Source organism: Oryza sativa, chromosome 4 (assembly GCF_034140825.1).
Source record: "Oryza sativa Japonica Group chromosome 4, ASM3414082v1".
Classification (NCBI taxonomy): domain Eukaryota; kingdom Viridiplantae; phylum Streptophyta; class Magnoliopsida; order Poales; family Poaceae; genus Oryza; species Oryza sativa.
In genome coordinates, this window is record NC_089038.1 from 20191142 (window position 1) to 20206136 (window position 14995).

Here is a 14995-nt window from a genome sequence, read left to right on the forward strand (position 1 = left end):
ACAACATTGAACGTGGCATGTTATTGGCTATCATGAATTCGCTAATAAAATAAGTGTTTCTATGAAAATAGTTAGCAATCATGCATTCAACTATTCTTTTTCATAATATATTTGCTAACTACTGTATTTTTCTTGAACGTAAACCACTTTTCGATAGCTTGGGTTGCTCTAATTAATGGTCATGTAGCTCTATAGACTCTAACCCTACACTAGCCTTCCCACTCTCCTCCATGACCCTTCAGCCATCGTTGTCCAAGGCTCCCATGCACCACCTCCCTCTACCGCGCATTGGCACTATGAATCGCCCACTTACTTTTTTTTTTGTTATCTTCCTTCCCTTTTCCCTTGTTTAGATTCCCTAGTCTCTAGTTAGCTCATGCCACCGAGTATACGTCCTTTGTATTAATTGCTTCATACTTGGTGGAACTCATTAGGTGTTTTAGGGCACCACATATATCGGAATAGCGATAGATTGGAGTTAGAGGTGGTGATGGTGGTACTAATTAACAACCAAGCACAAGCTTGGAGGAGGGCAGAACAATGACAAGGATAAAATGGTTAGCTTATTGACACACTAGGAATGTGTAGTAAGGCAAGCCACCCTGGCTTTAGAATGTGATAATATGATTATCGAAGGTTGCAATATTGACATAAATATTAACTATTTTTGTTGAATTTTGTGAATGGCTAATGTTTTCGAGCTTCGATGCATAGTGTAGTCTTTCCTAGATCATTTTCCTCTTTTCAAAAAGCTCTGGGTATGTCATGTTGAAAGAGAGCATCGACCATTAAGGCGCAGACTAGCAGCCAACCCTTCAAGGAGATGTCCCTTCGTGTACTTTTTTTTAATTCAACGCAAATAGTTATAAATTATTTTGAAAAACATTGACAATATAGAGTGCAGCGATATCTATCACTCCACCGAAAATCGTGTTCAATTTTGACCTATATATTGAGAGAAAAAAAGATAAATTCAGGTATAATAGTATCACTACTATTCATATGCTAAATTTATCATTTTTTATATATCTTAATGTGTAAGTTGAATTTGCACCTATAATTTTATACATTGCTATATAGATATGTTGTCAATTTTTTAAATGTTGTTTCTAACTATTTGAATGGTTTTTAAACAAACAAGGAGACATTTTCTCGAGAGATCAAAACAGTTTCCCAGCCAAAGGCATTTCGGACTTGGCGAGGATTGCATCACTATAAAAACAATTTTCTCTTGTAGCTAGGCCTCCCCTTCTTTCTATATAGCTCATGCAGCTTCCTTTCTTCCTGCAGTCCATGTGCTCAATATAGTTGGATCAAATTAATAGCCTTCATCAGTTAGTTAGCAAAGTTGAAATAAAATTCGGTTCGACTTTGTTGCTTAGGTCTCACAAATTGCAGCATGCGCGTTAGTATCTTAGATCTCTGTTGTTGGTAGTGCTTCTGGTGCACCCAATCCATACATATATAACTCAAACATGAATTAATTTGTTAAGACATCAAGATAGATGTGCTTTCGAAAATTTCTAACCCAGACGCCAACCTGTAGCATGTCAGAAAGTTGTTTGTCCTAGGTTGTTTCATAGATGCTATGCACTAACCCTTCCATTGGACCATCACCCACTCGGACTTTCCTACATATATATAGTTGCATCCCGGTCAGTATTCCATCTGTACAGTTAGAGAAAGACTGAATAATATAATTAGTCTAAAAAATATAATTGTCAATCCAAGCATGCATCACACCGAAGAACTCTTACTTACCTACTAATCATTCATACATATAGTGCTCGCATGATTGGAGTTGAGGCATATATCAGCAACTAAAAGTAGTGTGGATCCAAAATAAACACTAGTTACCCTCAAAATGACGACACTATGCAGTGTGTTTAATTTGGTTTGATCTTAGCTTGCCCGCTACTGATCGACCTGGCCACCACTAACCTACACAATGTAGAGATTATCTGTCCATCGGTCCTAGCATAATTAGGCATTTTCTAATTGATCCTCATGACTGATGATCAGTCCTAATCTAGGTTTAAACATAAAGTAGGATGGACAACCATTTGGTGATCCACTTGTTGTTTCAGACTGATCTTTTCTCTGAATCTGCCCTTGTTTTGTTCAGATCAATGTGACATTGTGATGTTATCAACCACTCTATGCATGCCTTACCTACTGTTAAACAAAGCTGCTATCTGTTAGTGGAGATTGGGTGGAGTTTGGAGAGTATGCATTGCTGTACGGCTAAATTAAATCTCTGTAGTTTTTGATAAGGGATATATAAAGCTCATTTAGTGGGAGCAGTTCAAAATTGCTCGGAATGCGCCAGTTGTTTTTACTCAAAATGAATTCATATCTAGCAAGTTGATTTTTGTACAATTCGTTAGCCTTTTCTAGAATCGATTTTATTATAATTTAATTAAAATAAAAAGGACACACAGATATAGTATATATGTAGTTGCACTGGTAAATATATGTGCCAATGAGAAATGGTTGACCAGTAGTAAGGCGATGTTTAAGAGACTGTAGCAACTACAACTTCTACAATTTTGGGCTCTCCAAAGAATTTAGATTCTTAGGTTTATTTGATAAGGCTGCAATTCTTAAATTTAACTCCAAGAACAAAGTCTAGAGTGAAATTATGAAGAGACCCGAACACAGCTCCACTCTTCTAGTTCGTTTTTTCAGATCATTTTACCCAGCTTCATTCTCATTTTAGGTCGAGCTGAAAGTGTTTGATTCAGCTCTGGAATTAAGAAATATGGTATTGAAAGCTAGAGCCCTGCCAAACAGATCCAAATTATAAGAATATATAGTGACGTAAGAAAAAAACAGAATATAGGAAACACAACCTTTTCATATTCCAAATAGTTGCTTTTTAAGATCTCAAGCTCCTCAAAGTCTAAATATAACGTAGCATAAGGGCTGATGTTTAGAGTCCAAAAGAAGAAATAGAGAAAAGAGATAATTATATTCGACTTTAATTACATATGAAATATGTCAATTATAGACAAAACAAATTACATATACGTGCCAAACATACACAACAAACTAATTACACATGTCAAATATAGACAAGAAACTACATGGTTTTAATTTTTAAGCACAAACATTATTCTTGTAGGCAGTTGGCTGCCACAATACTAATAATGAATGTGTTGTAATGATATTCAACTCACTTAGATTTACACACCACAGAGCGCCACGGACACAACGCCGGATTAACATCAACGTCGTGCGTTAATTTATTCATTCCGATTTCCGAGGCAAATTAATTACCGCTCAAAAATCACATGACGGAGCACGCGTTCTCGTCGTACTGACAGCCTCCGCCCCACGGCTGCTGCTGGCAGCACGGCGGCGGCGGCGCCGGGCAGTTGATCGGCGGCCTGTGGCCGCCGCACCAGCCGCCACAGTCGCCGTGGCCACAGCCGCCGCACCGGCTCGGCGGCGGCGGCGGCGGGCAGTTGATCGGCGGCTGGCCGCCGCACCAGCCGCCACAGTCCGCGTGGTCACAGCCGCCGCATCGGCTCGGCGGCGGCGGCGGCGGGGTGATCTTGCAGCCGCCGTGGCAGTGGTCGCGCGAGCAGTACTCGCACGCCTTCGTCTTCGTCTCCGGCGGCGGCGGCTTGGGGCAGCAGTGGCACTGCGTCGGGCAGCTCCCCGTCCACGTAGTGGAGGAGGTCTGGCAATGCTGCATCGGGGGGTAGTAGCACGGCGGCCACGGGTACGGCAGCGGCACCGGCGGCGGCGGCGGTGGCGTCGTCGTCTTCGGCTGCTTCTCCCCCTTATTACCGGCGCCATCAACTTTGGGCGGCGTAGCGGCGACCGTTGCGGCGGGCGGAGGATTCGCAACGGCGGGAGCAGGAGTAGTGCCACCAGCTGTCTCCGGCTTCTTCGGCGGCGGCCATACGTCAACGACGGCGATGTCCCGGATGAGCTTGCGGCCGGCCTTGCACCAGATGACGCTGCGGAGCTTGTCGGTGGGGAAGTTGCCGCGGACGATCACCCTGTCGTCCTTGTCCTCGTACTCCGTCTTCTCGATGCCATACTTGTCTGCACGCGCAACAGATCACACATCAAACAAAACAAGAAAACAACATTATTTACATCATAATTTTACAATACTTAAAAAAAGTATAATGAGCTATCATGTTTTCTATGTAAAACTTTATACCTATACTCTTTCGCTCTTTCGAGTACCACAAAATTTCTCTTATTTACAATGCATTGGGGGAGACAGAAAACATAATTAAGCTAGCAAGCTAGCTATGGATCATAGTCCATATATATTTGCAGTTGAATTCGGAAATAAAAGCAGAATTTATAAATTTGCACTTACCTCTCAGGCTACAGAGGATTTTGGAGAGCTTCTCCTTGCAGCGGCAGCATTTCAGGTCGGCCGAGATGACCAGTATACCCATCGTCGATCTGCCACCGGAGGCGAAAGAGAATGGGGGCGCGATGGGGAGCAGCGGATGTGAGTAAAGCTTTATGTATTGGGTCCGCGCGTGCGGAGACGAAGAGGAAAGGTAAAAAATGCTGAGGTGTCATGCTCTGTTCATGATATTCGTTGTCGGAGGACCATTGTTAGACTTTACTAGGCAGAGTGTGAGTATGTGGTGTTCTGTTGGGCCGGTTGTGGGGCCATGTATATATTTGAAAAATAATGTGGAAAGAAGTCTGGTTGGACTCCCTCGATTATATGTCCAATCTGATTCCTATCACTCGATCGCAATACTGAATATATTGACTGCTTTAACTATGAAAACTGGTAGTACTGCCTCCATCTCTAAATATTTGACGCCGTTGACTTTTCAAATATGTTTAACCGTTTGTCTTATTAAAAAAATTAAGTAATTATTAATTTCTTTTCTATCATTTGATTCATTGTTAAATATACTTTTATGTATATATATAGTTTTACATATTTCACAAAAATTTTCGAATAAGATGAATGATCAAACATATTTAAAAAAGTCAACAGTGTCAAACGGAAGGAGGGAGTATAATTTAACTCCCGAGAACTACAAAGATCCCCATAACCCTCTGCTTCTCTCTGTTCTTCCCCAATCTTAAGCGATTCTACCCCTAATCCTCTCAAATTGTTCCGAACCAAACTGGCGCAAGCTGTCACAGCCGTGACCTGAGGTCGTAGCTTTTCTTCCGTCAGTACGCGTATCTATGGCCGCGACAGCAAGACGTAAAAGGCATTCTTGCATGTCAAATATATTATCAAAATATATACTCCCTCCCCATTTCGTATTATAAGTCATTTGATTTTTTTCCTAATCGAACTTTATTTAAATTTGACCAAATTTTTTAAAAAAAATACTAACATTTCCAATAAAAAATCATATTGAAAATATATTCGATGAAACTAATTTAGTGTTTTAAATGCTGCTATTTTTTTTATAAATTTAGTCAAATCTAAAGGAATTTAACTAAGAAAAAAATCAAACGTCTTATAATATAAATCGGAGTGAGTACGATGCATGGCAGAGCAAGCAAGTTGGCAACATGATAGGCGAAAGGACTTATAGCCTAATGGTTACAAGAGTCTCAGTAGCACTATATATCCTGGGTTTAACTCCCCATGTGAGCGAATTTTTCAGGATTTAATGGCTATGTGCTTTCAGTGGTAGGCGACGTACCTGTCGATAGCGATGCGTCTATGGTGACTTCGTCAATCTCCAGAATGGCCGGCCCAATCTTCATAAGGGTAGAGTTCGCGTGCGTGCGTGCCTTCATATAGGGGTGAGTGTACATGCCAGGATGGCCGGCCCAGTCTTCATAGGGGTAGGGTTCGCATGCGTGTCTTCATAGAGATAAGTGTACATACGTTGTGAGTGTCTACGTTGTAATGTGTAATTAAAAAAAAATGGCAACATGATAGCATTCCTAGCTCGCACGAAATCGCTTGAGGGGGAAAGCGAACTCTCGCGCAGTCGCGAGTTCGCTGTCTCGTTTGGTGACGAATTTTTTGTTAGTTCTTTTTTCAAAGTTGGATGACATTCGGCTTCATCTCCGGTGTCTTCTCCACGAAGTACAACAATCTCAAGTGGTTGAATCGTTGTATTTGCACTACAAGTTCCAAAATAATTACATTAATTATATTGTACTTATATTTGATTTTTTTTAAAAAAAATCTGTAGCAAAATCGTTGGTGACATAAACATCATACATGCGTTTTTGTTTAGTTCGGGTCTAGTGTTTTATAGCCCAATTCTAACTTTTGCTAACTGACAATCTATATTGGGCCTAATTGACTGTGGCCCACCCAATCTAGCATCGTCATCGCAGACCGCGAGCTGAGCTGCTGCATGCTCGCTTTGGGCTGATGCGCCAAGGTTCGGCCCATCTCGGGTTTTCTGTTCCTTGGGCCTCTGTAAAAGAAAACAAGGCGAAGTAAATTACTCCCTCCGTTCTAAAATAATCGCAGTCATGAGTTTCCGTGTCCAACTTTAATCGTTCGTCTTATTTAATATTTTTTTAAAAAAATGCAAAAACATATGTATTCATGTTTTATAATCTAATAACAATAAAAATACTAATCATAAAAAAATTTCAAATAAGACGGAAGATAAAAATTGGACACGGAAACTCATGGTTGCGCTTATTTTGGGACTGAGAGAGTACTAATAACCCAGTAAAAAACAAAATTCCGTGAATGACTGAGAATAATAACAGTTATTAAAATCTGTCGAGTGTTGCAAACGCAAGCGTTCAGTTCTGGTGTTTGAAGCCCTAGGCGCCACGCTAGTGCAAGACTTTACCTGATTGATCCTCCAAAATAGAGTTTGGACTTTGGATAGATTAGCAATCAGAGGCTAGCCGAACGGCACGAAATTGCATGTTGGACGGCCTGCGACCATCTAAGGCCTTCACTTAATTTGGAAACCAGCCTCGATGATATATGAGTGGTGCGAGGCTACAGTAAACATGAGAGGAGTGTCAGGCACTGCGCCCTCTAACCTTACTGGTGGCCTGGGAAATATTAAATGGGAGAAACAGGAGGAATTTCCAACACAAGGAGGTGACGGCCTTAAATTTACTCTCTAAGATAAAGGAGAAAGTAAAAATGTGAAGCCTAGCGGGCGTGAGGCATCTTGCTGCCTGGCTGACAGTGCAATTGTTATTTGGTTGCTAGGGCCGTGGCCTCAAAACTTATAAATGCTTACTTTTTTTCATGGTTTACCTCTTCTCTATTCAATGAAAATTGGCGACTTACCGATTGTATTAAAAAAATAAAATCTTATATTCGGATCCAGACAATCAAGCAGCTGTCGTAGCCTCTTTGGGCTCGTGGCCGTGGCAGCTACTGATCCGATCATCTCCATTCGTGGACAAGAAAAAAAAACTTTCATTTTTTCATAGTCAAATTTAAACTAAATTATAGAAAAATTCAGCAATATCTATAAAATCAAATTAATTTATTAAATTTAACATTGAATATATTTTCATAATATATTTGTTTTGTATTGAAATTATTATTATATTTTTTTTCTATAAATCTGATCAAACCTGAAAATATTTGACTAGAGAAAAATATCTAAGCGACTGAGGAGGGAGTAGAAGAAAATTTTAGGGATGCAAGTGGATAGTCCCGCTACTCGCATAAAAACCCGATTGCTAGTTCATTTCTCATTTTTTTTAGAGAAGGGTATTTTTTACTTGGCCTCTACATCCAACCGGATATATACAGCCATTGAAATAGGGAACACTGGTGGAGAAGTGCTTTTTAGTCCCGGTTCGTAACCCCCTTTAGTCCCGGTTGTTCAACCGGGACTACGAATCCGGGACTAAAGATCGCTATCTTTAGTCCCGGGTGAAATAACCGGGACTAAAGATCGATCTTTAGTCCTGGTTGGTAACACCAACCAGGACTAAATATAGGGATCTTTAGTCCCGGTTGGAGTTACCAACCGGGACTAAAGACGGAGTAACAGCAGTACAGATGGTCCTCTTTCTTTTTTTTTCTCCTGAATCAAGTGGCATGCATATCCCCAAATCCCAAATCAAAGTAACATCCAAATCTTTAAGTTACTTATACACATAAATCAAATACATCGCAAATCCTAAAAAAAATTACACAAATCAAATTACATCACAAGTTCTACAAAATTCATCGCAAATACATCACAAGTTCACATCGCACACAAATCAAATACATCACAGGATCATGCAATAAATCACAAATTCTTAAAGAAAAAAAAAGAAACCACAGAGGCGCCGCTCGGCTGGCCGCTGCTGCCTCCTCTCCGCGCCAGCCGGCCCGCCGTCGCGCGGCCCTGCGCGCCGCCACCCGCTGCCATGCAGGCCGCCGCCCCACGGCCCTCCGCGCCGGCCGCCGCCCCGCCGCGCGGCCCTGCGCGCCGCCGCCGTGCGGCCGCACCGCCCGGCCGGCCCGCTCGATCCAAAAAGAAGAGAGGAAGGAAGGGTGCGGCGGCCGGCCCGCTCGATCAAAAAGAAGAGAGGAAGGAAGAGTAGTCCTGGTCGACCGATCAAAGATGGTAAGGAGATCAAAGATGATTTCTCCACCAGTGGAACTTAGCCCCGCAAATAACCAAATCTGAAATTCGCTCCATAGGAGATTTGAACTCAAGACTTTGGGGTACTACTCAGGTCACTATAACCACTAGGCTACATGCCCTTTCGTACAAAATTTAAAAATTTAAAAGAGAAAAATAAACTAGAAGTAAGATAAGCCGGTAAAAAACCCACTTGTCCGTCCCGCTTGCATCCCTAGAAAATTTCAGCACGATCGATCGAATCGTGCTAAAAAGTTTCAGCACGGAGAGCTCGCGAGAGATTCCCAGACAAATTAATCGAGTAGGCATGCCTATCAAATAGCTGTCCTCTTGTGCATTTGCCAAGCTAGCTAGAGAGATGCAATAACATGCAAAATCCAAAAAACCAGCAGGTTCCCATCGATGCAGAGGGCGAGTTGCATTGGTCCTCTCGCGTCCCTGTGCGCTCGACGTCAACCCCAGATAGCCGCGCCTTCTCCTCCGGCGGATGCATCCATCTTGATCGCCGGAGTACTGCTGCTCGAGTTGGTAGCGAGTCGAGATCGGATTGGGCGAGGGCTGAAAACGAGGTGACAGAAGGAGCAAAGGAAGGAAAGCTCAGCGAATACTGACTGTCAGCGATGTTGGTCCAGCTAGCCCATGTGTGTGTACTGTGCTGCAGCATACATGTATGCTAGCTAGAGCAATATCAACAATTAGTAGTTATACTTTTCTTTTTTTTTTAAAAAAAAGTTATTCTGTAAGAGAAAAGAAATACTCCTTTTGTCTTCTCGCTACAATCCCGACACATTTTATGAATATAAAAACCGACGCTTCTCTTTCTACTGGTGTGGCTGTTTTTTTTAAGTCAACATGGTTAACCGTTAAAGTTGGTTGTTTTTCTTGTGTGACATCTCGGGTGTCATGTGATGTTTACGTGATTTTCAGTCCCATCAAGAATGCAGTGGATGTACCGATGCAGGTAGTTTCTAACTCAAGGAAGGTAAAGCTAAGATAGGGACTGTCCGTGCCGCTCTAGAAAATCTAATATACTTATGTTACTATCATGTATTTCCTCTGTTATAAAAAATATAGCTACTTTTCCAGTTAGTCTGAACTAAAAAGTTAGCTATTTTTGTTAGAAATTTCTTGCCGGGCTAATTGAATCCTTCAATATTCCTTCATTTCTCATTTTGTAAACTCCAAATCAGCCGGTGCTCTTTAGCCAACCAAAGAAAAGCATTCCTTCATTTTTCTCTTTAAATTAGGTGTTTTCTAGCTTCTAACTACCAACTGAAGTACTCGTGCAATCGCAAAAGGGAGTAGAGTTATTGTACATCCCTGTACGGAAATTGCGAGAGCTACCTACTCCACAGATAGGATTAGTTAGGATGTAGCTGTTATTCAGCCAACTGTGCTTCGGTTATGACACAATTAGATCGTTCATTGCAATTTCCAAGCAAGAACCGCACAAGATGACGATAAAGATGATAGGGCTCAGGATCCTTGTATAGTACTAGTACATGGTGGATTGGTTTGTGCCTCAACTCAACAGTGTCCAAATTAAAATCCAACACCACTTGTCAAACTGACCATACATACCATCATTGGCTTGATATATATGCACATGGATTAAATGGATACATATGATGGAAATATTGTGTATGGTCCTGAATAAGTTCAGGATATTGTCTTAGGACCACATCACCACACTGATCTGAAGTCTGAAACATAGCAAGCTCTTCTCTTCCATCTCTCTCTCTCTCTCTCAGCCTGCTTGCCAACCACAACCACTAGCCTACATAGCCTATCCATCCATACATCGATCCTTAATAAATCAATAATTGTGCTCTCATCGAGCATGATGATTTTTCATGAGTCATGATCATGAACCTGGGCATGTTTTTGTTAAGGATGGACACAGATTGGTAATCACTTGCTTTCTTTTTATATATATAATATTGCTCTTTCGAACCTACCCATAGATAGGTAACCTACGTTATGACTGTCTACTGCTAAGAGAAAAAAAAACAGGGTATCTTTGAACCACAGTAGTGTTGGAGGTAGAGAATTTATTTATTTTATTTATTTCGAAAATAGGTCTAGAAGAAACATTGCACTCATGTGGGAAATGGTATTTCACGAATAGGGAAAAGTGCGAAATGCATGAATGAGAGAAAACACAATATATATATGCCCCTTAGATTTTTTTTAGATAATGATAGAAAAACAGTCTCCGTATCAACCATATGTCCCTAAGGATGAAAGAAATCAGTAGTGTGCAATGAAGATGAGAGATAAAGGTGGTTCCTTGAATTCGTTAATGGAAATTAAAAAATCACAAAGTTTGATTATTAAGTTTGTGAACTCCAAAAACAATAAAGGAAGAATATTTATAGCAAATATAAAAGCAAATACTAGGACACTATCTAAATGGTCCATAGGATGGTTTTCTATTGGTTGTAGGAATGTGACTCTCAAACCAAATAACTCTGCTAATCCGGAATCTCGACATTGTCGACCACCTTATGTTCGAATGCCTGGTTTCGAAGTAAATCTGGTTTGGAGTTCTCAATTGGCTTATTCTGAAATGGAATGACAGTAGAAACCTCTTGCATTGGTGGACACAAGGAACAAGCGACTTGGAAGTAACTAAACAAAAAGGGCTCAGATCTCTTTTCTTGCTCATCGCCTAGGAAATTTGGAAGGAATGGAACGTAAGAATCTTCAGAGGGAAAAGGAGGCGACAATACACCAAATGACCAGTCACATCCAAGACGAGGTTGGTGGGGTATTTTCGATGCTAAACACATTGGGAGAATGTTGCCATGAGGAGTGAGGAGAGCTTCGTGCAATCTTGTTTGCACGTAGGCATGTACAGTTTTTTTTCTCTTTTCTCGGCCTGTTGGATATTTGTACTTTGTATTTTTTTTCCCTCCTATTAATATAACGCTAGTCAAATGACTCAAATCTATCTGGTCGTTCGAAAAAAAAACATATGCAAGGGTGCCCCTAGGTAGTCCTAGTTAGTAGTAATTAAGACAAATATACCACGGTAATCATGTTTGATGGTGTTAGCAGACATCCATAAGAGCAGTTACAATAAAACTAGGTCAGCGCGCTATAATTTGATCTAGGTCAGCACACAATTAATCTCATAAAGAAGGGGAGAAACGAAGAGAAAAGACGGCCAAAAACTATTTGTAGCCAATGCTAACACAAGAAAAAGATAAATTGCCACACTTTTACAGCCAAGATACTCTACAGTTTATGAGTTTAGTGAGCCTCTCCACGATTAATTATTGTACATAATTATACATATCGAACAACATAAACAAACAAACAAACAAATTTACATGAACATACTGTAATTAATTATTATACAGCCCACACAGCACACAACACAAACACCATGGATTAATTACAAACACATCGATCAGCCTCGTGTTTAATTTATTCCGATTTCCGAGGCAAGGAAAGGAGCAGAGGTAGTAGCAAGCAAGGAAATTAAGCAGCAGAGATGATCGTGATCGACGCCGACCGCCGGCCGGCCATCACATGATGGAGCAGGCGTTGGCGTTGTCCTCGGTGTAGCACCACGGCGGCGGCGGGCAGACGGGCGGCGGCGGCCACACCTGCGGCGGCCACGGCCTGATGCCGCAGCCGCAGTTCCCGTGGCCCCCCGAGCACCCGCACGGCGGCGGCGGCGGCGGCGCCGGCTTGCAGACGCACACGAAGGCGTGCGAGCACCCGCACGGCTTCGGCGGCTCCGGCTCCTTCGGTGGCTCCGGCGGCGGCTTCGGCGGCTCAGGCTTTGGGCAGCACCACTGCCCGGCGTACGGGTACGGCACCGGGTAAGGGTACGGCACCAGCTTGCACTCCGGCTTCGGCGGCGGCTTCTCCGGCGGCGGCTTCGGCGGCTCCTCCGGCTTGCACGGCGGCGGCTTCTCGCATGGCTTGGGCTTCTCGCAGTGACAGGGCTTGGGCTTCTCGCAGTGGCAGGGCTTGGGCTTGGGCTTGGGCTTCTCGCAGCTGCAGCAATGGCAGGGCTTGGGCTTGCAGTCCTCCGGAGGCTTCTCGCACGGCGGCGGCTTGCACGGCGGCGGCGGCTGCGGCAGCGGCGGCGGCCAGACGTCGACGATGAGGATCTCCTTGATGATCTTGCCGGCCTTGCACCAGATCTTCTTGCACAGCTTCTCCGGGTCGAACTTCCCGCGCACGATCACCCTGTTGTTCTTCACGTCGTACTCCACCTTCTCGATGCAGTACTCCTCTGCGTTCATATTCAATTATATTCATTCAAACACACCCTTTTTAACAGAGGTTTTGCTCCCAATTGAGCAGGAACACTGCTGATTAGCCTTGAAAATTCAATCAAACATGGACGATTCGGGCAGAATTTATTATACCTTCAAGGCAGCCCAGGACCTTCCTGATCTTGGCATCGCAGCGGCAGCATTGCAGGTCCACCAAGATGACCAATATACCCATCTGCACACAAGAAAAACAAAAAACAAAAAAAAATGCAGATAGACAGGCTTTGGTCAGTTAACAGAAAAAAAAAAAGAGGTGCTTATTGAGCATCTTATATAGTTCTCTTTTCTCATAACAGAGTTAGGGGCCCCTTGCAATTAACAGGCATGCTCTTTACAAATTTCTCAGGAAAAAGTGCAATTCCCGTGGAATTCAGAAAGAAGATATATATCATGCCTTAATTATAAAAAAAAGTATTATGGAAGTTGAAGTCCTGTAACGAAAATTCTCTTTTCAAAATAGCAAAGAAACCAGAATTCTCTTTTGAACAGAGCAAAGATTAGCACACCAAAGTACTACATTAAGATTTAAAATACTGAGCTCACCTGTCAAATTTGCCGAATGTTACCAATGAGCAGTAGAGGAAAGCATGGAGAATCGAAGCATGAATAATGGAGGCGATGCATGGATGGAGCAGAGCTGAACCTTATGTTACTTATTTATGTTTGGATATGCCAGAGCCTGAAATATTCTGCCATTGGTTTTTTTCGTCCGTCGGATCGCATCTGGACGGTCCATGTTTCAGGAGGGGTCTTGATAACCTATTGCAAGAGATGGAAAATGACCACATGTATATAGGACAGTTTGGTCCTTCTCACGCCTTGTCATCTCTCAATTAGCTTTCAGAATGGTACCACTGTACATTTTCCTCTGAAAAATAAGAATACCTTTCAGAATTCGATTTCAGGCACACCTTGTGCTTCAATAAAAAAAAATATCATTGTTATCTTAAGAAAAGCTAATTTCAGATATCAATTTCTGTTTGGACCCTTGTAGTAGTACGCAATGCGACTCATTTAGCACTCATTTAGCTTTCTCTGTGGAAAATTCCTGAAATTAACTAATCTGCCCAAATATAGGTGAGCATTTATATATAGCACATTTCTCGCGGCACCGTCGAATCAATTACTGTATTTGGTAATTCCTCTTTAATGAAAAGTGTGTTTAACGAGATGATTGTGACCGTATAAACCTATCATCCAATCAGTCTCCCAGTATTCCTGATTTTACAGAGATATTTTACACACAGCATCCGTCAGTATCAGTTCGTCCTCTCCTATAGTTGTATATCATCACTGCACTGTACAGTTCCTTGCTTCGTGATTACACGAGAACTCTGATGTGTCGGCAATATCCTAGTCTGAAATGATTTCTGAGCTAACAATCTTCTGAATTATGCCACAAACTGTTTTGGGGATCTTCGGGCACATTTGCCAAAAGTACTAGCTTCTACAATACTCAGTGTTGGTCTTTTCCATTTTTGTTGTGATATAAGTTTTTTTTTTTGCGGGGAAATAGGGAATATATTACTCATGAGAAGCTTCCTCACACACCATATGTGAGATAAAGTTACAAGAATTTTCAGGCCAGAGCTCAGACACAGAATCGCATTGAGCCTTATTCGCTAAAATATGGCTAATACAGTTTTGGCTCATATGGCTACATGTTGTGATATAAGTATTAAATGAAAGGAGCAATTATATTTTTATTAGGAAAAATATAAGAACATTCAGTTATCTAGTTTCAATTTTAGCCTCTTACCTCCATAGAGGTAAGTTGGAGTAGTATAGAAGGGAATTAAAAATGTATATATATTCTGAACATGTGCTCGGAATTTTAGAGCTCTGGTTTGTGGTCCTGAAACCATGTTAGGGCATGTCTATTGCAGGTAATATTAAGTTTGCAACATTACGGTAATAAATATGGGTTTAGCTTTCGCTTTCTTGTCTAGCGCTATAGATTGGGTAGGACTGTTGGAAAAAAAAAACTCTTTCAGAAACCATCTCTTTCCTTACGCTAGTAACATGTCCGTACGTTGTAACGGGTCAAACCCATATAATTGGGAATAGACTAGAAGGACGATTGAGAATAAAGTATTGAATCCGGTGGCTACTTAGGATTACTTAGGAGTATACCACAACTGTTTGTTTCGGTTACTTTTTCATCCATGC

General features: G+C 41.9%; 2 protein-coding genes across 2 annotated transcripts; both read right to left on the reverse strand.

Moving 5' to 3' along the window:
- Positions 1–2958: 2958 nt before the first annotated feature.
- On the reverse strand, positions 2959–4501 carry LOC4335724 (protein PYRICULARIA ORYZAE RESISTANCE 21). The gene is made up of 2 exons (XM_015779578.3): positions 4343–4501; positions 2959–4056 (listed from the first exon to the last, which is right to left on the reverse strand). Exons 1-2 carry the CDS (start codon positions 4422–4424, stop codon positions 3290–3292), a joined length of 849 nt encoding a protein of 282 aa, XP_015635064.1. The 5' UTR covers positions 4425–4501; the 3' UTR covers positions 2959–3289.
- A 7193-nt stretch (positions 4502–11694) lies between these two features.
- On the reverse strand, positions 11695–13456 carry LOC4335725 (protein PYRICULARIA ORYZAE RESISTANCE 21-like). The gene is made up of 3 exons (NM_001402363.1): positions 13370–13456; positions 12920–13001; positions 11695–12783 (listed from the first exon to the last, which is right to left on the reverse strand). The coding sequence occupies exons 2-3, from the start codon at positions 12999–13001 to the stop codon at positions 12065–12067; spliced, it is 801 nt and encodes a 266-aa protein (NP_001389292.1). The 5' UTR covers positions 13370–13456; the 3' UTR covers positions 11695–12064.
- Positions 13457–14995: the final 1539 nt, after the last annotated feature.

Coding starts and splice junctions, on each gene's coding strand:
- LOC4335724 (XM_015779578.3), bottom strand. CDS start 4,424: ATGGGTATACTGGTCATCTCGGCCGACCTGAAATGCTGCCGCTGCAAG. Junction 4,057..4,342: donor AATCCTCTGTAGCCTGAGAG/GTAAGTGCAAAT, acceptor TTGCGCGTGCAG/ACAAGTATGGCATCGAGAAG.
- LOC4335725 (NM_001402363.1), bottom strand. CDS start 13,001: ATGGGTATATTGGTCATCTTGGTGGACCTGCAATGCTGCCGCTGCGAT. Junction 12,784..12,919: donor GGTCCTGGGCTGCCTTGAAG/GTATAATAAATT, acceptor ATATGAACGCAG/AGGAGTACTGCATCGAGAAG.